Here is a 22,788-nt window from a genome sequence, read left to right as displayed (position 1 = left end):
AAACTCAGGACTGATGCAAGACTCTAAAATCTCAAGGAGGAGGAGGAACTCAAATGATCACAAATAGACGAAACATGATTCCAAAGTGCAGCAGAACAACTGAAGTCTGATAAATACAAATACACAGAACAACAAGTACAAAGATACATAGAATGACCAAAACTAAAATCATCCCACTGAGGAGCAAAGCAACATGAAATTGAGAAGTTACATTCAGGGCATATATATATATATATATATATATATATATATATATATATAAAACTCTGACAGATAAGTAATCAAGCATCAAAACAGTGTTTGAATAAAATTATTTCATATAATTGTATTTAGACATTGAACAACACTTCATATATCGCTAGAGTGTCATTCTACTCATCCAGATTAAAATAAAAACTGATTTTCACTTATTTTTCCAATATTTCGTCATTATATTTAAATATGACATTGGTAACCAGCGTGTCCACTTCCCCCCCAGTGGTTGGTGACGTCTTCAGTATGTTGAGTAGTATTTGAGTTTGTTTAAATGAATATGTGAAGTATTATTACAGACAGTAATATTCTATCTGACATCACGTTTCTCTGATTGTGATTTATTGTCGCGTTAAAAAAACAGAGAATAAACAAACATCTGATTGACCCGTACTCTATGACGCATCCTTGGGGGCGGGGGCTTGTAGGAGCAGGAAAACTGTGACGTAATATTTGTTATGGAAGAACGAAGCAGTGACTCCGGCGACAGAAGAATGGAGCAAAACGGTGAAGATTACAAGGTAGTTCTGGATTTTTACACTCATTTACCTGCGGGGTTTAAATGCGAGCATGTTGACAACCTTGCCCACAACTCCACCTTCATTTTTCGGGTGGAACTAGTCGAGCTTTCGGGGCAATGTTAGCTTCAAGCTAGCTGTCGGTTCTCAATTAAACGCGAGATAAAAATCAACCCGTCAGTTACACGTTGTCATCTGGATGATCCACGAAACGTCGGACTCTGTGTCAGAAGCCGATAGATGTGTTTACTACCACACAGACACGTTAGCTCTGTGGCTACCTGGGTCAAAGCTAGTTCATCACCACAAAGTGTGAGTTAAGTTTTTCGGAACGAGTTTTTCTACTGTCTGTGGTCGAGTGACCTGCCAGACCAGACGAGCTGAAATCATGTGATCGCTGTCGTTTACTGGCTTTGTTATGAGGTCATGATCACTATTGATCAACACTGTATGCAGATTTAATTTGACATATAAGTAGTTAAAGCATATAATACATTTATAACAATGGCCTCAATCGCATTTTTTTTAGAAGCCATCTTCAAAAAAAAAATTTATGTATATATATAAATAAAGAACTGTGCATGAACCTAATTTTTAACCAGTGTCACTGATTAGATTTTGAAAAGGCAGCTTGAATGATAATAAATAGATCCTAAATCTGATCATACATGACATAATGAATACACAGAGGGTTATACAGTACATGTCCACCAATGAAACATGTCTCAATTTTATTCTGGACTTAATTATGGAGTCAGAAGTTAGACAACCAAAAAACAAGTAAAAGGAAATGAATATAGTATTTAAAAGCCATTTTCTGCTTTTATAATAAACTCATTTTATTTGCATTTTATAATATTGGACAGACAATGCAGCCAATTCACATTATTTCATCCAAGGCTCTGGGAAATTATAATGAGAACCTTTCAACCCATTGTCGATGCGGTTACCATACACCTACCAATTATGTCCCCCTAACCTCACTCTGGCACAGAAGTGAGCCATCCCCTTATCTCACCTTACTTTTTATAACCTTGGGATTTCTTTCTTTCTCAGCTGATATTTGAGAAGGAGGGAGTTTACCTCCACACAAATGCCAAAAGGAGTAACCAGGACACCACCATCCCAGGGTTCATCCGCGTCGTGGAGCGGGTAAGAAAATATGTCTGAGTCAAGCTTGATATGTAGAGGGAAACCCCGGAAAGCACTGCTGTCATTGACTGTGTCTTTGTTGTAGGCTGGGGTGCCAGCTCTAGAGTGGAGCCCACTGGAGGATGAGGGCCGCTGTGCCCCCGCTGTACTCTACTCCAAAAAGGTCAGTAGTCATGATTAAGCGGCACATGAAAAACAAAAAGATATTCCGATATTTTCTGACACAAATGCAATTTACTGTCGTCAACTTATTTGTTTTACCAATTAGGATGGAGAAGGAGGGGAGGAGGATACACACTTTGACCCTGGTTATGAGCCAGACTGGGCGGTTATCAGCACTGTGAAGAAAGATCGAGAACATGTTCCAATCAAAGAGTCAGGTGCTTTTTACTCTGCTGTCGGTTATGACATGGAGTTCTGCTGATAAGAAATGACGTATGAAAGTAAATATCCCGTATTTCTCTTCCAGGTCAGTGGTCATTCTCTCTGCCTCTGTCAGAGCTCTACTCTCTTCGGAGGGCCCGCTTCTCTTTGGGTCGAAACTTTCTCGTGTTGACGAGTAGAGGCGGGCACCCGCTGCCTGCTCTACACTTCCACAGGGGAGGAACCAGGGAACTTCTTCGGGCCCTGCATCATTACATCATCCTGGACCAGTAAGTATTATAACTGTAACACCCCCAGCAGCAGCAGTCAGTGTGTTGGAATTTGTGTCAGCTCTTTGAGCAGCTGATGTAACGTTTCAGGCACAGCTGTTAACATGATGCGTCACATGAGTGGAAAAAACATCACGTGGCTTCTTTTGTTATCATCAGGTCACCAGTCGATGGGCGACTCTTCCTTGCTTACCCACATGACTCAGGTGCACTCTCTCACTCTTTTGATAAGCTGCACCTCTTTGATGACGGCTCGGATCTTGTCTCGGTAATTAACTTTTGTTATTGTTTGTTTTCATTTAAAAGAGAGCAGGTATTACATGGTACATTTAAAGTGGAAATAATGTTTTCTAAAAGTATACACACTTACATCAATCTCTATCATAGCACTAATTGATCATAAAATCTTCAGGTTTTTACGCTTAATGGTCAATAGCGATCAAATTCACACTGTGGACTATATTTGATTTTGAAATGTTACAACCTTATCACTGGTGATCCCGACCTCCCTCAGACTCACATAATGAAGCACACCCAGAGTCACAGGAGGAATTCAAGTGAAACACCTTTGCATCTGCTACTCTGCTTTTTTTTCTATTTGAACAGAGATTCATCCACGACCCCTACGCCACAACATTCGGTGGTTTCTCCAAAGTCACCAATTTCTTCAAGGCGGCCCTCCGGCCTCCAGATTCCCCGGTCCACTTGCGCACTGCTCAGGATCCAAACCTGCCCCCCCAGTCTGATGACGAGCCTGGATTTGAACTTATCAACTGTGTAAGAGAAAGACACTAAAAGGGCCATTTAGAGTCCTGCCACCCGTGGGTACTCGATGGGTACCCCACAAAAAAGTTGTGTAACGTGTAAAAATATGTTTATAGAAATATAAAGGCCCGGTAAAAAATTAACCAATATAACTTTTTTTCTGGAAATATTAGGATTAGTACAGTATTTTTAACATTTAACTCATTTGTATGAAGCCTAGTCAGCTACAAGGTTGGTTATTGTGAAAGCCTACAACACGACCTTTGAGACCTTCACTTCCTCTCAGAAAACTGTCACTACCGACCGCTAGTACATCAAAATATATCACATGAATGCCCACAAAAAGACAGAAGTGAGTTCATTCTCAGTGGCTTATAGAATGAATTGCCTAAATGGGTCAAAAGAAATGTGAGAATTGGAGACATTAATCACTTGTCTATGTTTTTCCGTCTAGGGGGTAGAGCTCGGACCCAGACCAGACGTAACCAGGGGACAACCACTGGACAAATGGGAGGAGTTTCTGGACCCCGAGGGCTGCGTGAAGAACCCAGAAAAAATCAAAGAGTTGGTGTTCCGGGGGGTAAGACTGTAAATATATTGAAAGGATACGTATCTCCTGTTTGTAGGACTCCTGTTTATCTCTTTCTACTAGATGCACATTATATTGATGCTGCGCTTGCCTCTTGCAGGGCATCGTGCCATCTCTAAGGAGAGACATCTGGAAGTTCCTCCTGGGTTTTTATCCATGGAACAGCACTACTAAAGAACGGGAAGACATTCTGCGGTTTAAAACGTTAGTGATTTTATTGTTTTATATGTTTTTGAAACTCTGACGTTTTTGGAAAGAGTGAATAAGCATGATTTCATAAAAAGTTCTGTCAATGCAGTGACTAACTTTAATGCTACTGTGTGTCTGCAGGGATGAGTATTTCAGAATGAAAGTGCAGTGGAAGTCCGTCAGTGAAGAGCAGGAGATGAGGAACTCCCTCCTCAGGGGCTACAGAAGCCTGATAGGTCAGAAAACAGAGGATCAGTTCATCGTTGTATCTGTCTGCTGCTTGTGATGCTGAAGTTGAACTTGGCTTTGTTGTTTCGTGACAGAGAGAGATGTCAGCAGGACAGACAGACACAATACGTTCTTTTCTGGGAACGACAATCCAGGACTGACTCTGCTCCACGATGTGCTGATGACGTACTGCATGTACAACTTTGATCTTGGTAAAATTTTATTTGGCTTGTTGGCAAACATATGTGCACCAACATTTGTACAGATGTGGGCGTGTGTGTGTGTGTTTTTAAACAGCCAATGATTCCTGACATGTTATCAAACCCCACTGACAAAGTACTGTGATTGAGTCTTGATATTTTCAGTTCTGTTAAAACTTTATCATAAATAGAAAGAATGAAGAAGATGATAATTGTTGATCTCAGGTCTTATGTTTCTCTGGCCCTTTCATGTATTCATTATTCTCTGTCTGCCCAGGTTATGTTCAGGGGATGAGTGATCTCCTCTCTCCTCTCCTGTTCATCACCCAGAACGAGGTGGAATCCTTCTGGTGTCTGACGGGCTTCATGGAGCTGGTGGTTAGTAGAAGTTTCTCTCTTCATCAGGATCAGTTGCTGCGGCTTTTGAATTTGAAGTTTGTCAGAATCGTTCTAGAGCTCAGCAGTGAAAGAATGAGAGAATGATTGTCGCCCAGCAGCAAAATAATACCAACAAAACAGAATGCACACATTTGTGGTTTGAATTTCTTGCAGAAGTTTTTTTGAGAATGCTTTTTTTTTAACATGTTCATTCATATGAGCACATACCTGCACAGACTTATTGGTGACTTATAGGCCTCCTCTGTTTTCATCTATGCAGCACCAGAACTTTGAAGAGTCTCAGGAGGCCATGAAGCAGCAGCTCCTTCAGCTCAGTATCCTGTTGAAGGCCCTAGACCCAGAGCTATGTGACTTCCTGGGTTAGTCAGTGAACATCCATCCACTCACATTCTGGATTCCATTCAAATAATTATTAATGAGGCCTGAGGCACGTGTGATAAAAGGATTCTGCAACGAAAAGTAGAGCAGAAACAAGAATAAAGAAGCTATTCAACATACTGCATCCTCTAGGCTACACTTAAGACTTTATTAGTTATGTATAAATGCCTCTGCAGACGGGTGCAGACCAAGTACATATGCATGAGAGGAAGTGATTGAATTTCAGTTTCAGGGATAAATCATTTACAAGGAGCTCATTGTTCTTGTTTTGTTTGTCGCTAAATTGAAAACACATTTGGGATGTTCCGCAGACTCTCAGGACAGCGGCTCACTTTGCTTCTGTTTCCGCTGGCTGCTCATCTGGTTCAAGAGAGAGTTTTCCTTTGAGGACATCCTCACTCTGTGGGAAGTGAGTGCACAACATCTGTATTTACTTACATACATGAATGCTTTTAACAGCTGAAGGTCCTCATGCAGTCGGAAGACAAGCATGTTGACTGGTGACTCCAGATTAGCCGTAGGTGTGAATGCAAGAGCACGTTGTTGTTTGTCTCTACTAGGGCCGACACACAAATGTACGATTATACCTGACACTGAAGAAGAGACCCGCTAGCTCAGTATCTGTCGAGCGTCCACTTTGATCTTAAGATTTCACTGCCACAGTCTTTTCTGCATTTGAAGGTGTGCATACATAAGTTTTATCTCCAGATGCTGCCATCTTCACCAGACCAAACTTGTAGATTACCTCATCAGGTTCCCGGTTGGCATCAGGTTAAATCTGAAATATCTCCAAATCAAAGCTCTTCTGTTTACTTCAACGACAAATTTGGAAGTATTTGTCTTGTTCGACCTTCATCTCACCTGCCGATAAAATTCTGTGATGCAACTCTGCTGCACGGAGCAGAGACGTTCAGCTTGTAATACCTCTTTAATTAGCAGGTGTACACGCAATCGACTTCTTTCCAATTTCCAGTAGACTTTTCCTCATATTCAGGAATGCATGGATAATGGAGGCACTCACTCAACTCGCTGTCTTGACAAATTATGACATTCACCCGGGTGACCTGTTTCCATCACTGCCAATTGGAGCCGATAAAAACTAATGTCTACTGCAGATTAATTTGACCTAGGAGCCAAAGTATCCATTACCATTGCAGACAAATGCCAGATCTTAGCGGGTGTTAGTGAGTTTTTTTAGCAGTGTCCTACAAGTATTGATAGTATTTTACAAACAACTTTTTATTTATGTGATAGACTGGCGACATGTTCAGGTTGTAACCTCCCCCACCACCCAGTGGGAGCTGGGATTGCCCACCTCTGTAACATCCTCTTTTCTCCCTCAGGTCCAGTGGACTTGTCTTCCATGTGAGAACTTCCACCTGCTGATAGCCTGTTCGATCCTGGAGTCCCAGAGAGGAGAGCTGATTGGCTCAGACCATGACTTCAACACTATTCTGAAGGTGTGCACCGCATGTGTGTCATGTTAAGACTCAGTGTGTCAACACAGCCACTACAGCATTTGTGTATTGTCATTTGATCTGCAGCACATCAATGAGCTGACGATGAAGTTGGATCTGCAGACTGTTCTACGTGGAGCGGAGGCCATTTATCTGCAGTTTATTCAGTGCAAGGTAAGAAGAGTCAGCAGAATATTTCAGCCACATGTCTTCTTCCAGTTTTTATCAAAGACGACAAGGTTCTCAGTGTTGTACCTGTATTTTCAAGCTAAATCCAAATGTCTTGTGAGAAGCTTCAGTGTCATCAATACGTTTACATCAGGAATTTCTGCCACCGGCTTCCTTTGAGATTATTCTCTTCCTCCTGAATTCAGTTAAATCTGTTCTAATCAGCTGCATTTAAGCCATAGAGTCAGAAAAGGAGTGTATGAATGCAAAATAGAAAAATAATTCCTGCTCCCCCTCTGCCCTCCCCAGGAGCTTCCCGTCAAGGTGCAGAGGGTTCTGGGTCTCCACGTTCCCTCCAGCTCTGACGAGGAGAGCCCGGACTCACAGGCCAGCGGGACGCAATGCCTCCTCAGCCAATCCCAGGCAGGAGCTTCCTCCTCTAATTCAGCACGTGGTCGCTCTTATCCTTAAATCTGAAAGTCAGCTGGTGGACTGAAGGTCACTAAGAAATGAATGAAAGATATTTATATGTGGAAAAACAGAGTCTAAATATATATACATTGTGATCCAATGAGAAGGAAGACTGCTGTTACTGCTTGTCAGGGGCAGGGGGTGCTGTTGAGGTGTTTTTCCTTTAATGTTCCAATGAAGTTTTCAGTCCAGATATTTAAACACTGTTTTTTTTTACCCTTCACTTGTTTTCACATCCTCCTGAGTCTCTGACATCTCTCTGTTCTCTCCGTCCTCTGTTTGATGCTGCTGTTTTACCTTTTCACTAGTTATTTAATAGGTGTTCATCCCCGCCTGTCACTTCCGTGTACTCTCTTTGTTGAAGTTTGGTTTAGATTTCCCTCCCGTTCCCTCGCCACTGTTCCTGAAAAGGGAAGATGATCAAGTATAAACTCACTGGCAGCACCTTGTTAATACTGTACGATGCCATTCCAGCCCTATGCAAAGTTTTTTTGCATGCCTTATAGTTTTCACATGCGGGGTGGTAATATTTTAAGCCTTGTAATTACCTGTATGACGTTTTCATCCGCTGATAATTACCAAATAAATGGTTGTATCTTATCAGTCTGTCTCTCTCAGGTCTGCTCAGCTACTGTCTTAAAGTATTTTCCTTTAACGCCACTTTGTGATTCTCACCTATGTTCCATAGGCTCTGTCCTCCACTGGAATTATTTGACAGCTTTAGTTACTTTAAGATTTTTAATTGAAAAAAAAAACAACACACAATAATTTCTAATCATTCTGGCTTTCTATTCAGCAAGATTACACAAACAACTGAACGGATTCCCACAAAATTGGTGGTAGGATGCAGTATGGGTCAGTGAAGAACTTATTACATTTTGGTGCAGATCCAGGATATTTGTGTCGCTTGATTCAATTGAAAGGGCCTGTTTGGCCTGACTGGCACAGTTATTATGAGCTGTACTGAGTGACATAGTTCCAAATGTCTGTGAGTTGTTGTCAGTTCATACTGTTTTCATTTGATCTAGTGGTGAGATCACATTATCAAATATTTTACAAAGAAAAAACAAAGATCAGTGAGAAGCATAACTAATTAATACAAATTTGAGATGCAGAACTGAATATTCTATTCTTTCCTCTTTCTTTAAAATAATAATGTCATGAGTCCTCAGATCTATCATGATTAGCAACCCCAAGATCCAATCTACCGAACCGAATATAAAGTAGTTAAAACACTACTCAAGTAAACCTTTGAAAGCAAGACTTTTACTGAACATTTGCAGTATTTTTACATTATTGTTATACAGTACTGTCAGTGAAATAGTGGATTTGATCTGATTTGTTTGAACTAAGTCATTAAGACACAGTTGAGAATTATATATGATTAAAAGGCAAAGTGTGAATAAGTGGATTTTTCTAACAACTGTGGTTTGTTACTTCTATTTTTCTTCATTACTTTATTAATATTTATTAGTTGTAGGTATTAAATGAATTTCTATTCTTGACTGGAGCAACTGTTAATAAAACAAAACTTCCCCCTGTGGATGAATAAATTATTTCAGATTCTGAAGAAAAAAAATGAATTATGGTCAAGACGTTTGGGATCAAACTGATAAATGATATGTTTTCCAGCTGTAACAGTGACATCCATGAGTTAATGTCGCGTCTTTAACTTGTGAACTGGTTAAACTTTGCCCTCTCCCCTCTCCCCCTCCCCACTGGCCAGCAGGTGTCTGTGCGAGGTGAATGGAGGGGAGGAAAATAGGACCTCTGTTCTCCACTGTCCCGGGAAATGAGCTGGAAAATGAGGGGCGGGGGCGACACACCTCCTTCTCAGGACCCGCTGCACTCCTCTTTTGGCCACTTGCTGTCTCTGTCCCCCTCGATCTGTGTTCTTTGAATACAGCTGCGGTGTATGAATTTAGGAGGGTGCTTAAACAGGCCCACGATCTGTCACTCCCTGTCCCATCCTCCTCCTCCTCCTCCTCCTCCTCCCTCCTGACCTCACTTGACTGACAGAGCCAAACTTAACTCAGGCCTTCATTCAAACTCAATCTGCTTTCAGCCCCTCTCAAAGCCTGTTTTATAGGCGAAGGCCTTGTCGACAGCTTTAAACCCCATTTTCTCTCTAATGCCACAATCGACCAAGTGTTGGAGGATTATGGTCTGTTCATGTTGTCATTATGCTGCGTGTCTTAGGAAAGCTGTTATCTGTGGTAGATGATGTGGCTGCACAGTCTACTCTCTGACTTGACTTTATACTCTTATTCCACTGTGTATTTGAATGATAATCCCACTGCTTTCAGTATGAATCAGTCAGTTCTAATCATGCTCTTTTTTATTTACTTAATTCTATTTTAAATCAGAGTTGATCCTGATTTTACTTGAGTTAATTATCTCTTTACATTTTTCTCCTCTTTATTCCTTATATCTTTTATTCCTGGTATCAGACTTGTTTTTAATAGCACCTTTCATGCAAAAGTTGTAATACAAGGTGTTCATAATGCTGTAAAAAATGAAATAATGAATGAAAGTATAATGAATTTAAAAGTAGTATTATAGTACTTATAATAACGAAAAATAGAATGAAATAAAGGAGGTAGATTAGATAGAGAGAAAGTTAAAGTAAAAATGTAGGTGAACTAAAGGTAGTGTGAAGTACTTTAAAACTTCGGTTTTGCAAAGTGCTCTTTAGATAAAAATATATATTATTATTAATATTATTATTATTATTATTATTATTATTATTATTATTATTATTATTATTATTATTTCTTTTTAATCATTAAATTCATAACCCTCTTATAATGGGTTGAATTCAGTGTATGGATTATTCAGTTTTGAGCTGCTCTTTTCATTTTGGTCACAGTAACATTGATATCTGAGCACAGGGCAAATATCTCCCAGAGTTTCAAACAAGCGAACGACGACATGAAATGTTATCAGCTCATCACTTGTTGGTGACACTTGTTGTGGTCGAACAGAGTTTTTGTTTAAGATGTATAATATCAAACCCAACTGTGGTTTGTTAGAATGCAGCTCTATGACTCAGACCATGTGTCAGTGTACATGCTGCTGTAGTGAAGACCCAGCAGTTGTTCACTGTGGAAGGAGGATTTCTTCTACTTGAAAATGAAACTTATGTTACTGTCTACCACAACACATATCCCATTATATCTGTACTACTGTATAGCACCACCAACTATAATTATTAGTAGTACATTTAGTGAAATACTGTACTGAGTTCTGATACCTGTACCGTAATATTTTGTGACATTTAAGAAGATTTAGTCCTTTATGGTTTGAAGGGAAATATCATACTTATATTTTTTTAGTACCAGTTAATTTACAGAATCTTTTTTTAAACAAGATTATAAAACATGATGCTCCACTTCAACTAAATACATAATGATAATATTTAATAGTATGACAATATTTTCAATTTTTAGGATCTGAGAACTTCCTCCATCACTGGATATGTGATGAAATATGAAAGATTTTGTCCAATAAAATGATGCTTATTTGAAGTTAATTGATTTTTTTCATCAAGTTTAAATAACTCTTTGTGTTGCACATGTAGTCGTGAAGTTTGTGGAACTGGTCGTCTGCTCCACGTTGAATGGAGCGTGAATTATTGATGCTGAGCTGAAATCATGGTGTCAGTGTGGTCGTCCATTTATCTCCCATTTGAAATGTGAGCTGCCATTGAAACCTCTAATGTGCCAACAGCCACCTGTAATGACTGCGTCAAATACAATCTGTATTCTCCACTGCTGAGTGCGACCCCACTGTGACCATTAGAGGAGTCCCCGGGGAGCGTGTGAAAAGTGTGTCTACCCCATGAATGTGTGAAGTGTGTGTGTGTGAGGAGCGAGCAGCAGGCAGAAGGCCAGGGGGCTGTTGTCTGACACTGATTTGTAAAGGGAGACAATACGGCTCATTGACCTGCCCCGGCTCCACTGTCTGTTGCACATACCTCGCCGGCCCAGCCCTCCCCAGTGGCTTCACTGCTCTTTAAACATGAGCAGCAGATTGCCACAGGCGCAGGGAGGGGAGGCCGACGGGACACAGGTTGCTTTGACAATGAGAATCCAGAGAGTAAAGAGAGGGATGAGGCTTGGAGAAGTTTAATACAACAAGTACCTTTCAGGAGTTGTTCAACAAAAACAGGAGTCGTTTGTGTTTCTCATCCAAGAGGCATCTTCAGTTCCTATACCAAAAAAAGTCCAGTTGCCTATGAGCAACTCCTGAAGACGCCATGACCTGATGACAGATTAACATTTATTTTACTCATTGTAGGTCTTTGAAACAAGACTTCAGACAATGAGTAGTTTCAGGCTCGAAATCCCTTGAAAAAACCTCCTTGTTTCCTGTGATGGGAACTCATTTCTGTGCTCTATTTGCAAATAAACATGTACCTCACACGATTGGATAATTTCTGCATAAATTAAAACTTGCCATCACAGACAATTTGCACAATGAGCCATCATCAAAGTCGTAAAGACTTCCTGAGCAAATTTGAAGTGGATGTGATCAACCTGCTTTGAAAAATAAAAAAACATGACACACATATGGTAGTAAGTTCCCATTTGGTTCATTCATTGCATTTATTTGCATCCAGCACTTGTTGTTATAAAGTCATTTCGGCTAATGAAAAGAGCCTCAAGTTCTGTCTTTAAATATTTATCAAAAAAAATAATCAAGAAGGCAAAGATAATTTATACAATTGTAAAAGGCAAGAAAAAAAAAGGTTCACATTTGTGATGCTGAAACCAGCACATGTGGACCATTCGCTCTTGAAAAACAATTTACTCAGAATTTCAGCTCCATTGCCCTTCACAGATTCACAGTTTGATTTTGTTTGTCTAGCCTGAAGCAGGTTCCCACAAGAACAAAAAAAAACAGTTGTATTATTTATATTTGCAAGAACATCTATATTTTATTTCATCATATAACTTTTGAACTTTAACCTGGGATCCAGTGTTGGAATATGATAATATTCCTTGTATCTATCCCAGCAGCTATGATTTAACATCCATCCATGTGTTCGACGTATTTCTTGCCCTCTGCACGTTGTAAACAAACACCCTCATCCTTTTGTCATCCATTCCCATTGTCAGAGTGTGGAGGTGACCTTTTCTCTCCCCTCTCTCTGTCTCTCTCTGCCTCTCACCCCTCGCAGCCTTTTCTTTTCCTCCCTTCTCTCTTTCACTGTCGAAGACAAGCTGTTGCTCTGTCCCCTGCGGGCCACTCCCTCTCTTGTCTGCTCCTCTCTCCTCCTCCCCTGCCTCCCTCTCTCCCCTCGCTCTCCTCCTTCCCCCCCTCCCCACCTGTTGGAACGATTGTTGCGCAGACTGTATTGTTGTCCTCTTATTATTTTATGTCACTCATGAGGGTCCCCACCCCTCTCTGCCTCTGACTTTCTGCCACTCCCTCTCCCTCTCTTTCCCTGCTGGGTATAAAACTCAGAGGACTCAGCTGGAGGCTGATATTCTGCACAGCACCACAGGACGAGTCCAGGTTTCAAGAAGGGGATAAAAGGATCTGCAGGGATTTCCACACAACCCTTTACCTGCACAGCAGCTCAGGTGGCAGAAGGACAGTATCTGCTGTTTTTCCTTCCCAGTTGGACATAAACAGGCTCATATTTTACCCATCAGGCTGTGCAGATGGACAGAGGCATGTCTGTGTCTCTGTGGTGCGAAGAGGTCGAGGATGACCAGAGTCAGGAGCAGGGCCAGGTCCCCATCAGAGGCTCGTCCCAGCTGCGTGCCGCCTGGGACCCCACTGTCTCGGGGCACCGTGTGATCCTGAGGCTGCTTCACGTGGAGGAGAGGTACATGCCCTCCATGCTCTACATCGCCCTCATCCAGAGGGATCCAGAGCGCAGGGAGGAGCTGGCCAAGTGGGCCCTGGAGGTATGAAACCTTTCCTTCAGCCTCATGATCCTGGATAAGTTGTGTCATCGCAGCAGCTGTGACACTGGTGTCCTCTGTCTTTTCTCTACAGGTGTGCTGTGAGAGTGGTTGTGATGAGACAGTGTTTCCTCTGTCTGTCTCTCTGATGGACCGCTACCTGTCTGCCACTCTGTCTGTGCCTGTCTCACCATACTGCCTGGCTGCTGGCTGCATCCTCATCGCATCCAAACTCACAGAGTGTGACAACTTCACCGCAGACACTCTCTGTGCTGCAGCTGAGTACAGCTTCCAGCCTTCCACCCTGCGGGTGAGTCCATCACTTGGTCATTGAGGCTGGAGTTAAAGACTCCAGTCAAGGTGACAACGCTGGTTAATTTCCACTTGTGCCCCTAACACCATCGCTAACTTAAATCACGCTGCAGTGTAAATTCTGTTAAACTGTGATTTTAAACTCATAATATCTTTTATACCTTTTATGGTACTAAAGCTTTATGAGAAAACATTAAAGTAGTTATATTATAGTATATTGTGGCAAAATATAAGTGGAATTGTAGAGAAACAAACAAATAAAAAAGTATCTCATGAATTAAAAATATCAGTAACCCACCACTAGATGTCAACCTGTCTAAAACTTTAATTTTGAAACAATAAAATTACATTTTGTATTTCTTATTGATCTGATCTACTCTATAATTGACACTGTTACCCGAGGAAAGCAAACATAGATGCCCATCATCAGTTACAGTCCAAATGAAGCATATGAATATCATAATGAGGGTAGTTCATCTTTTGATTTTCTTCCAGATTAGTTGATCTGGTCTATGAAAAGTTAGGAAAACTTCGAGGTGGCGTCTTGTTTTTCAGAAAAGGAGTCATAAGAGTTCAGTTCACTGTGATATATGATGAGGAGCAGCAGCAAATCTTCACATCTGCAGAAATCGCCATCTGATAGTGAAGCTAAAGTGAATTAATGATGCAGCTCTGAGGGTTGTGCAGATGCAGACTAGTTTAAGTCAGAGGTTTCCATCACTGAACTTAAATGCAGCCTCTTAAAACCACCTGTTCCCTCCATCAGGAAATGGAGCGAGTCATCCTCGCCACTCTGCGGTGGGACACAGCAGCAGTGACCCCTCAGGACTTCCTTCCACATTTTCTGGCATCAGTGGAACAGAGAGGCGAAGGGGACGGCGGTGAGTCTGTGGAGGAACGTTTGTCCACCCTGCGGCGGCACAGTGACACACTCGCTGCCATGTGTGTCTGTGACTCCCGGTTCCTGGGAGCACCTCCATCACTTGTTGCTGCAGCATCTCTCAACTGTGCACTGCGAGGCCTGGGAAACCAGGGGCCCTCTCAGCTGGCTCTCATGAGTGAAGAGCTGGCAGAGCTGTGCCAGACTGAGCTGGTGAGTAAAGACCTTTTCATTTCATTTGAATTTGATTTAAATGAGGTTTTATTATTATTCTATTTTGTCAGTGAATAGGATTTGCAAGAACAATGTGTTTTAAGAAACTACACTAAGAAAACTTGTCACGTCTAATGCATGAAGAGTCTTGCATCTCTGACTAAATCCACTCCCTTTCTCTGTCTTGCTTCACAGGCAGTGCTGCAGTGCTACAGTGAGATGATAGAGTACGGCCTCCACCAGCGGCTGAGGAGTGGGCTTCAGCAGGGCCCCACGGAGAAAGAAGAGGAGGTGGAAGAAGATGAGCGGGCTGGGACCCCCACTGACATGAGAGAGATTGATTTCTAAACACTGAATCAGCTGATGCGTAGCAAGTGTAAATCAATCGAAACGATTCAAGTTCATCAGTCAAACTGATATAAATCGAAAATGACCCCAAAATGCTCAGACATGGTTTCTATATATATACATTTTGAAATGATTGATTATTATTGCGTCACTGTTAATTTATTTAATTTGTTTTAACTTTATTTATTTGTGAACATTTTTTACAAGTATGTATTTTTCCATGTGCCATATTTTATTATTATCTATTTCTATTAATTTTATTGTAGGATTAGATGTCATTTTGATACATTAATATTTATATATTTAATTTATTATCACGTGCAATTGTTGACTGTGTTTATGTTAATTTATTTCACCATGCCCTGACTTTGTGTTTATGTATTGAATTAAATATACAACAAATCTATTTTTCGAACAATTAAAAACATTTGTACAGAACTTGTGTCGATGTATTATTTACCACTGGGATGATGCGTTTAGGTGCAGTATTATTTGTAGGAGTGTAATTTAGTAGTTTTAGCGCTGACTTCACAAAAGCAAATCTTTTACATCGTTGTTTTGAGAATATTTGATACGATGAACATACAAAAAATAAAACCTACTCGGTACATAAACAAATAAGAATTTGGCAAATCCCATAATCTATTGGCATTACTTATATTTCACTAGTCATAAGAATAAGTATTTCTAACCGTTCCTGAAGGCAGCATGGCGCTCCTGCTTCATGACGTCAATTTTCTTCGACACAAGTAAAGATCGCGATTTGATCATTCGAGGTGAAATTTAAGAAAAACACCTGCGGTAAGAGACGAGCTTTTATTACGTTTCTCTGTTAGAATACATTGAGATGACTCGTTGGATGTCAGATGAGTCTGAATTTAAAATGCGCAGGAAATCGTGAGATATAAGAGGAGAACACAGGAAGCGCTCTGCCTGATATGTTCTGTAGCTAACCGCTGCGATGATGAAGAATTAGCTCTTATAGCATCTTTAAAATTACGTTTAAAGAAAGAATAGTGTGTTAAATCAAACGTCAGCTCACATACATCATGTGTTTAATGGCACGTGTGCTTACAGCAACAGAAATATCCGTTTCTGTCTATCCCCTCATCAGCATCCGTGTTTCCTCTTTTAAGCTAGTTGGCTAACTAGCTACTGACACGAACATCGCCATTAAAATAATATTCTGTTTTACAGTCGGTTATGTGACACTTCCGGTGTCCTATACGAAGTGTAGCCTCTGATTTCACTCGGTGAAGAGGGATTTTCCTTCTCCAAACCGATCGGGACACGAAATTCCATTTAGGGAATGTATGATTATAAATATATCCAATTGTTGTATAAACAAACTATCAGAAAATGTTTAGCTTTTGACCTTTTATACATCTTTAAAGTCTCCTGCTAAATTCGGCATATAATGTGCACACCGACCATTTACACTACATGTGACTGGTTCAATCTTTCTGGCTGTTGTCACAGGCTATGTTGACATTTAGATTTATTCAGGGTATGACCAGGGTTTTGTTTGGTGCTCATGTGTATATCCGGGTTCTATTGTATTCCTTGAACCTGTGACTGTAGAAAAATATTGAGTAAATAATGTATGAAGTTCAGTTTATTTAAATAATGTAGTGAAATATTGACAGTGATGATTTACTCACTCAAGTTTATTTGAGCCTCTTAACAAGGCAATGTGCTTTACCTGAGGAAAGTCAGTAAGACAAGACAAAGAAAAAACATAAGGCAATATAAAAATATACATAATTAGAATAAATCTAAATACAACATTAAAATAACTGATACAACAGATTAATACTCAATGAAAAAACATCAGAATACGACTTTAGATAAATTGTATTATTTCATAGTTTATATGTGAACATTTGTAATCTTTCTGAAAGAAATCTTTGGGGCGGCACAGTTCAGTGGTTTGCACTGCATCAAAGCAGGAAGGTTTCCAGTTCAAATCCCTGTTTGGCCGTGGCCTTTCTGTGTAGAGTCTTTATTTTCTCCTTGTGTTTGTGTGTATTTTCCGTCTTCCTCCCTAAGTCCAAACACCTGTAGTTTGTCATTAGAATGATCAGAAACTCTAAATTGACCGTTTGTGTGAATATGAGCGTGACCTTCCATGACCCTAGGATAAGCAGTATAGACAATGGATGATTTTTTTCTTACCTGCATACAATATGTTTCAGTAAATGCTTTATCACATCATTATTATTTGTAAAGCCTATATTCACAAATCACAATTGTTGCCTTTTAGGGTTTAAGTCTGTACAAGCTACTACATCCTCTGCCCTTAACCCTGGTAGTGAGTGAAGAAAACACTGACACACAAAAAGAAAATCTCATCCTCTGTCATGCAGGCGAACTGACGCCCTACCAGAGATTCATCTTGTCCAGTTTTTATCACTCACACAGCTGTTGTTATTATTTGATTTAAAGGAGGATGAACTTGAAACCTGGCTGGCTGCTGCTTCTCTCCATCGCTGCCGGGGTCTGGTCAGTGCCTATTGACCGCAATGGAGGCAACCAAGAACTTAAAGAAGAAGCACAGGAGGAGAATGCTGTAAGTGCCCCTTTCTTGTTTTCTTTCACCGTTTCACAAATGAGTTTGAGCTGAGAATCAGTTTGGCATTAAAGTAATCCTTCCATTACAACACACTGTTGCAGGATACTGGCCTGTACTACGACAGGTATCTCAGGGAGGTGATCGAGGTTTTGGAAACTGACCCTCACTTCAGAGAGAAACTGCAGACAGCGAACACGGAGGACATCAAGGTTAGCATCCATCTCTTAGTATTTCTCTCTCTTCTCCTCCTCACCCACAAAGCTGACCTCGTTCACCTTTACAGGCGCCAAAATGATCTGACATTTGATTTGCTCTCTCCCGGGTGTGTTGTGTTCTCCGCCAGAATGGCCGCCTCAGTAAAGAGCTGGACCTGGTCAGTCACCATGTCAGAACTCGACTGGATGAGCTGAAGCGGCAGGAGGTGTCTCGGCTCAGGATGCTGCTGAAGGCCAAACTGGACAGCACCAACACGCAGAGTGAGTGGACTCATTTTCCTCCGAACGTCTGAGGAGAGAGTGTGTGTGCAGATTATATACCATTTGTACGTAATCAATGACCCATGGTTAAAAATGTGGTTATTACACTGATTCTTAAAATGCATTATCTTTTTATTTGCAACTTAGCCTTTCCCTACGTTGTATGTGGTTTACTTTATAAAATGTAAAGTCTTGCCAACTACCACAGCTTAAGTCACCAGCACTAACAGTGAATCGCTAATTAATATTTGATTATACAAATAAATAATATAGATGAATTATGCATGTCAAATCAAAAAAGCATCAAATGGAGAAAAGCACTTTTTTTCTATTTGTTAAATGGTGACATGCAAATGTTTGTATTTTTACTTAATGAAAAACAAAAAAATTATAATTTTAAGTTTGACTTGGATGAGTTTTTGGACCAACTTTTAAACGTCATTCATACTTATTATCAATTGGCAATAACTGATAATTTCAGACAAGTAATCATTGATAGATAATCAGAAAATTCGTTGACAGATTTACTGTTTGAAGTGGAACCCCCCTGTGGGACCCCCTCAAAAACGAGTTGGTGCAACTCATGTTTTAATTTTATATAAACAAAATACTTTAGAACATGCAGTTATTCCTTGTAAAATGTTCCCATTTTCTTGAAGAAATTTAAATCTGGGAATATATTCATAATATATGTGAAAGTCTGGCAGCTGTTGCTTAATTTACAGAAAAAGCGTACAGATTTACAGTGTTGTCATCTTCGATTCATGTGCATAGATGCAGATGCAAAGAGCTTTTATCATTTGAAAAATAACCACACAAAGTCATGTTTGTCAGAAGTCCAGCGTGTGTTTGTTAATTCTTGTATTTGCTGCGCAGGCCTCCAGATGGACCACGCCTCCCTGCTGAAGCAGTTTGAACATTTGGATCCACACAATCAAAACACGTTTGAGGCGAAAGACCTTGAGCTGCTGATCTCAACAGTAAGATTCTGCTGTGATGAGTGAGAGGAGAGATTTTAGTTTCCCTCAATGTAGCTGCCTTCAGACACGTACTGAGATCCATACCAGAGGTTTTCTGGAACTTTTTCTACTAGCCCTCTTGTAAAATGTCCGAAAAAATGTCTTGGTGAGCCCATGTAAAAATACAGCAGGAATATGTCGGGAAAATTAGCGAGCGAGTGGCCTTGTTGATTACATTTCTAAAATGACTAACGCAATGGAAGACTTGAAATATGTCAGGATCACAAAGAAGAGCAGTTGATGTGACACTAAGCATGTCTGCCCCGAACAATCTCCTTCTTTGTCCTACATGTGTTGAAGGCAAACTCTTCTCTGTTTATTTCTGAAAATGACTCAAGAGTAAAAAGAGATAGATCGGTGTTGTGATCAGACTTTAGTCGAACGTACAGAAGTTATTATTTTCACCACATTCCTGGAGAATCAACCTAATCAGAGTCCAATGACAAGTGTGTTTCTGCACCTTTTCTGTTTTGTGTTTACATGTGACTACTTTGTTCAGGCCACCAAGGACCTCGAGAACTACGACGCCGAGAGACACGAGGAGTTTAAGCGCTACGAGATGCTGAAGGAGCACGAGAGGAGAGAGTACCTGAAGGGCCTGGACCAGGAGAAGAGGGAGAAAGAGGAGAAGAGAATGTTAGAGCTGCAGGAGAAACACCGGCAACACCCCAAAGTTAACGCTCCGGTGAGCAAAGGATGGAACCATTTTTATTATCAGTGGAAATGGTGGCGGTGAATCAACCTTTTTTTTTTTTTAACATGTGTTTCCTGTTTCTGCTGCATCTTGTCACATTCAGGGTAGTGTTGCTCAGTTGCGGGAAGTTTGGGAGGAGACAGACGGCCTGGATCCACAAGAGTTCAACCCTAAAACCTTCTTTAAACTGCATGGTGTGTAACAACACCTCCTTTTTAACCCCAGTTCTTTTTCATTCCGACGAGGTTGATATGAAACGGTTCCCATGATTCTCTGCCCTGTTTAGATACGAACGAAGATGGTGTTTTAGACGAGCAGGAATTGGAGGCTCTCTTCACAAAGGAGGTAAAAACCCTGCAGTTCATGACAGCTCCTTTCCTGGAAACACTTCAGAATATGACAAGTGGATGATCATCAGTTTGAAAATACAGCTGTTCATGTTGGCGTTTTAGAAAGATAAAAAGTTTTTAACCTGACAGTAGTGGTATGCACCAGCATCCTAACGGCAGCTAACATCTGTTCATCTCCCTCCTCCAGCTGGAGAAGGTCTACGATCCAAAGAATGAGGAGGATGATATGATGGAGATGGAGGAAGAAAGGCTGAGGATGAGGGAGCACGTCATGAAGAATGTGAGTCTTTATTTACTTTCATCTTTCTTAATCATATCCCATTCACTTTTCTCTCTGCTTTGTATTGACTGCGATGTCATCCTCGTTTCTGCGTTTTAAAGGTGGATACAAACAAGGACCGGCTCGTCAGCCTGGAGGAATTCCTGAAATCCACTGAGAAGAAGGACTTTAATAGCCCCAGAGAGTGGGAGGTAAAGAGGTGGCCTGACGGGCTGTGGTCGGGTTATTGGATCGCTTGTGGTTCATGTCTTAGGACAAGCTGTGAAAACGTGGTTGAAGTGAAATGGGTCAAGCAGCTCTTTGTTTAACATTTGGTGGAATTATGGGGCTGAGCACAGCAGGACTGGGTTCCTGACACGTTTGCATTCATAGAGCCTTTCAGGTGCAATGTCATGCCAGGCAAAGTACAGATCATCAACATTAAAACCAGCTTATCAGCATGTTGCTGATTTACTTTCTATGTGAAGCATTAGAATATTCCCTCACTGCTACCTTTAATAGTGTCACTTCTGCGTGTTCCCTCTGCCGTCTCTCAAGACTCTGGACTCGAAGCCGGCGTACACGGAGGAAGAGCTCCAGCGATTTGAGGCTGAGCTCAGAGACAAAGAAGAAGAGCTGAAGAGGAGGGCGGAGACGCTGCGGCAGGAGCAGGACCTGCTGAATGAAAGAGGCAAAGCCCTGGAGGCTCAGAAGAGAGAGTACCAGCAGGTAACTGTCCCAAGTTAGAGACTAAATAAAAATGGACGTAGACTTCCAGTCTACAAAAGTGAAGCCAATGTGAAAGTGCCTGAGGCATGTATTCTCTTGACTGACAGGCAGGTCAGCATCCTCCAATGGGTGCAGGTCACAGCTGTAGGTGGGTGGGCACTGTCCTCGAGCCCTCATTCAGGCTCCACCCCCTGTGCTACCTAATAAGATTACTTCTGGGGGTTTTTTTTAAATAAAAAAACAAGATGGCGCTGGACTAAATGCCAAACTCAAGGATTCAAAACTTTGGCTTACAAACCAATGAGCGACGTCACGGTGGTTTAACTCATCTAAGGTCATTCATACCATCTGAGACTGGGGTGAAAATTCAGTTTGATAATGTCAACAGCTAATTCAGCCTGTAAGAACACAGTGACTTGTTCAGATGAGTTGTTTTGATGCTGATAACAGCAACAGAAATGCCTCTGATACGGCTGAATGTGCCAGGTTGAGCATTGATGAGTAAGCAAATTTATGTATCCGATGCTACGTCTGTAAAGTTTCGCCCAGAAAAAAACGCAAATATCTTAACCCGGATATCGCTTTTTCTCCGCTGCTCCAAAACAGTAGTTGCGATGTACTGTCCCTGGAAAGTCCTGTTGTTAGGGAAGAGAAGAAGTGATTTCTGGTAGTGCAGCGTTAGCCAGAGCAAGATTCAAATGTCAGCAGTTTGACTATATTTAACCATATCAATCATTACTTCCATATAGGGTTAGTAGCACACATCTGTTAAAATACATTATATAAGTTATTTTTTAAATGCATTGGTTTTAGAACTGTACTTGATATTGACTGATATGCAAAGTCCAGGTATCAGAATCTGTATCAGGAAGGGGAGATGGTATCAGAACATCTCCAGTACAGACTCATTGTTTTGGTTTGTTTTATTTTTAAGGCGGTATTAGAGATGTCCCAGCGACAGAAGGAGCAGCAGGCAGCAGATGGGCAGCCTCCTGCAGGCCCTAACGGAGAACTACAGTTTCAACCACAGGCACCTAAACCTGAAGTTAAAGGTAAACGACAGGAAACATGTGGCAGCGAGTTGTTGCTGTGGATGTGTGTCGTAACCGTTTTCACTCCGTTAATATTCTTCTGCTCTTTTACAGAGGAAAAAGCTCCAGCTGATCCAGAAGCTCAAGTCCAGAACAATCTGCCTGCTGAGCCTCCACAGAATCTGCCTTTACACACTTAACGCACCATGCTCTGACAGCCCACACACACACGCACACACATGCACACACACATGCACACACACATGCACGCACACGCACACACACACTCTGCACACTTTGCACTGACACAGATATCCAGATGGGTTCTACAAACTCAGTAATGTGAGTAGTATGTGTGAATTCAGGCGGACTGGACTTGTGAATCATGACGTATCGTATTGTGTGTTCATGTCTGTGGTCTATGTTAGATTCAAGCTCTCAAAACAACAGATAAAAACTGTATGTGTATTTTCAGAAATCTTCAGCTTCAGTGAAGTTTTCATTCGTGCAGGGCCTTCGGTGTAAAAACACTATCATCTTCGAATAAAGTGTTAATTTAAAACCTCTAAAA

The 22,788-nt window shown here is 41.1% G+C and overlaps 3 protein-coding genes across 3 annotated transcripts; all 3 read left to right on the top strand.

Moving 5' to 3' along the window:
• The first annotated feature begins 633 nt into the window (after positions 1-633).
• Positions 634-8,019, top strand: tbc1d17 (TBC1 domain family, member 17). Its single transcript, XM_020094804.2, has 17 exons — positions 634-773; positions 1,827-1,922; positions 2,008-2,085; positions 2,191-2,302; positions 2,392-2,575; positions 2,735-2,843; positions 3,182-3,352; positions 3,795-3,920; positions 4,030-4,133; positions 4,260-4,354; positions 4,442-4,558; positions 4,824-4,924; positions 5,205-5,304; positions 5,635-5,732; positions 6,667-6,783; positions 6,868-6,954; positions 7,258-8,019. The coding sequence occupies exons 1-17, from the start codon at positions 711-713 to the stop codon at positions 7,417-7,419; spliced, it is 1,920 nt and encodes a 639-aa protein (XP_019950363.2). The 5' UTR covers positions 634-710; the 3' UTR covers positions 7,420-8,019.
• A 147-nt stretch (positions 8,020-8,166) lies between these two features.
• On the top strand, positions 8,167-15,525 carry ccndx (cyclin Dx). Its single transcript, XM_069524585.1, has 4 exons — positions 8,167-13,337; positions 13,429-13,644; positions 14,413-14,739; positions 14,935-15,525. Exons 1-4 carry the CDS (start codon positions 13,089-13,091, stop codon positions 15,085-15,087), a joined length of 945 nt encoding a protein of 314 aa, XP_069380686.1. The 5' UTR covers positions 8,167-13,088; the 3' UTR covers positions 15,088-15,525.
• Positions 15,526-15,780: 255 nt separating this feature from the next.
• On the top strand, positions 15,781-22,788 carry nucb1 (nucleobindin 1). Its single transcript, XM_069524584.1, has 13 exons — positions 15,781-15,888; positions 17,533-17,656; positions 17,761-17,868; positions 18,003-18,135; positions 19,012-19,115; positions 19,654-19,839; positions 19,952-20,042; positions 20,135-20,193; positions 20,386-20,478; positions 20,580-20,669; positions 21,016-21,186; positions 22,121-22,238; positions 22,332-22,788. The coding sequence occupies exons 2-13, from the start codon at positions 17,537-17,539 to the stop codon at positions 22,415-22,417; spliced, it is 1,359 nt and encodes a 452-aa protein (XP_069380685.1). The 5' UTR covers positions 15,781-15,888; positions 17,533-17,536; the 3' UTR covers positions 22,418-22,788.

The sequence above is a fragment of the Paralichthys olivaceus genome, chromosome 5, assembly GCF_024713975.1.
Source record: "Paralichthys olivaceus isolate ysfri-2021 chromosome 5, ASM2471397v2, whole genome shotgun sequence".
Taxonomy (NCBI): Eukaryota; Metazoa; Chordata; class Actinopteri; order Pleuronectiformes; family Paralichthyidae; genus Paralichthys; species Paralichthys olivaceus.
The sequence above is the reverse complement of the archived record's forward strand: the minus strand, read 5'-3'. Positions and strand labels throughout refer to the sequence as shown.

Excerpts from the sequence above, each read along its gene's own strand:
- tbc1d17 (XM_020094804.2), top strand. The coding sequence starts at position 711 with ATGGAAGAACGAAGCAGTGACTCCGGCGACAGAAGAATGGAGCAAAAC. Across the intron at positions 2,844-3,181 it reads ACGGCTCGGATCTTGTCTCG|AGATTCATCCACGACCCCTA; the intron begins GTAATTAACTTT and ends CTATTTGAACAG. Across the intron at positions 6,955-7,257 it reads TGCAGTTTATTCAGTGCAAG|GAGCTTCCCGTCAAGGTGCA; the intron begins GTAAGAAGAGTC and ends TGCCCTCCCCAG.
- ccndx (XM_069524585.1), top strand. The coding sequence starts at position 13,089 with ATGGACAGAGGCATGTCTGTGTCTCTGTGGTGCGAAGAGGTCGAGGAT. Across the intron at positions 13,645-14,412 it reads TCCAGCCTTCCACCCTGCGG|GAAATGGAGCGAGTCATCCT; the intron begins GTGAGTCCATCA and ends TCCCTCCATCAG. Across the intron at positions 14,740-14,934 it reads AGCTGTGCCAGACTGAGCTG|GCAGTGCTGCAGTGCTACAG; the intron begins GTGAGTAAAGAC and ends CTTGCTTCACAG.
- nucb1 (XM_069524584.1), top strand. The coding sequence starts at position 17,537 with ATGAACTTGAAACCTGGCTGGCTGCTGCTTCTCTCCATCGCTGCCGGG. Across the intron at positions 17,869-18,002 it reads CGAACACGGAGGACATCAAG|AATGGCCGCCTCAGTAAAGA; the intron begins GTTAGCATCCAT and ends GTTCTCCGCCAG. Across the intron at positions 21,187-22,120 it reads AGAAGAGAGAGTACCAGCAG|GCGGTATTAGAGATGTCCCA; the intron begins GTAACTGTCCCA and ends TTTATTTTTAAG.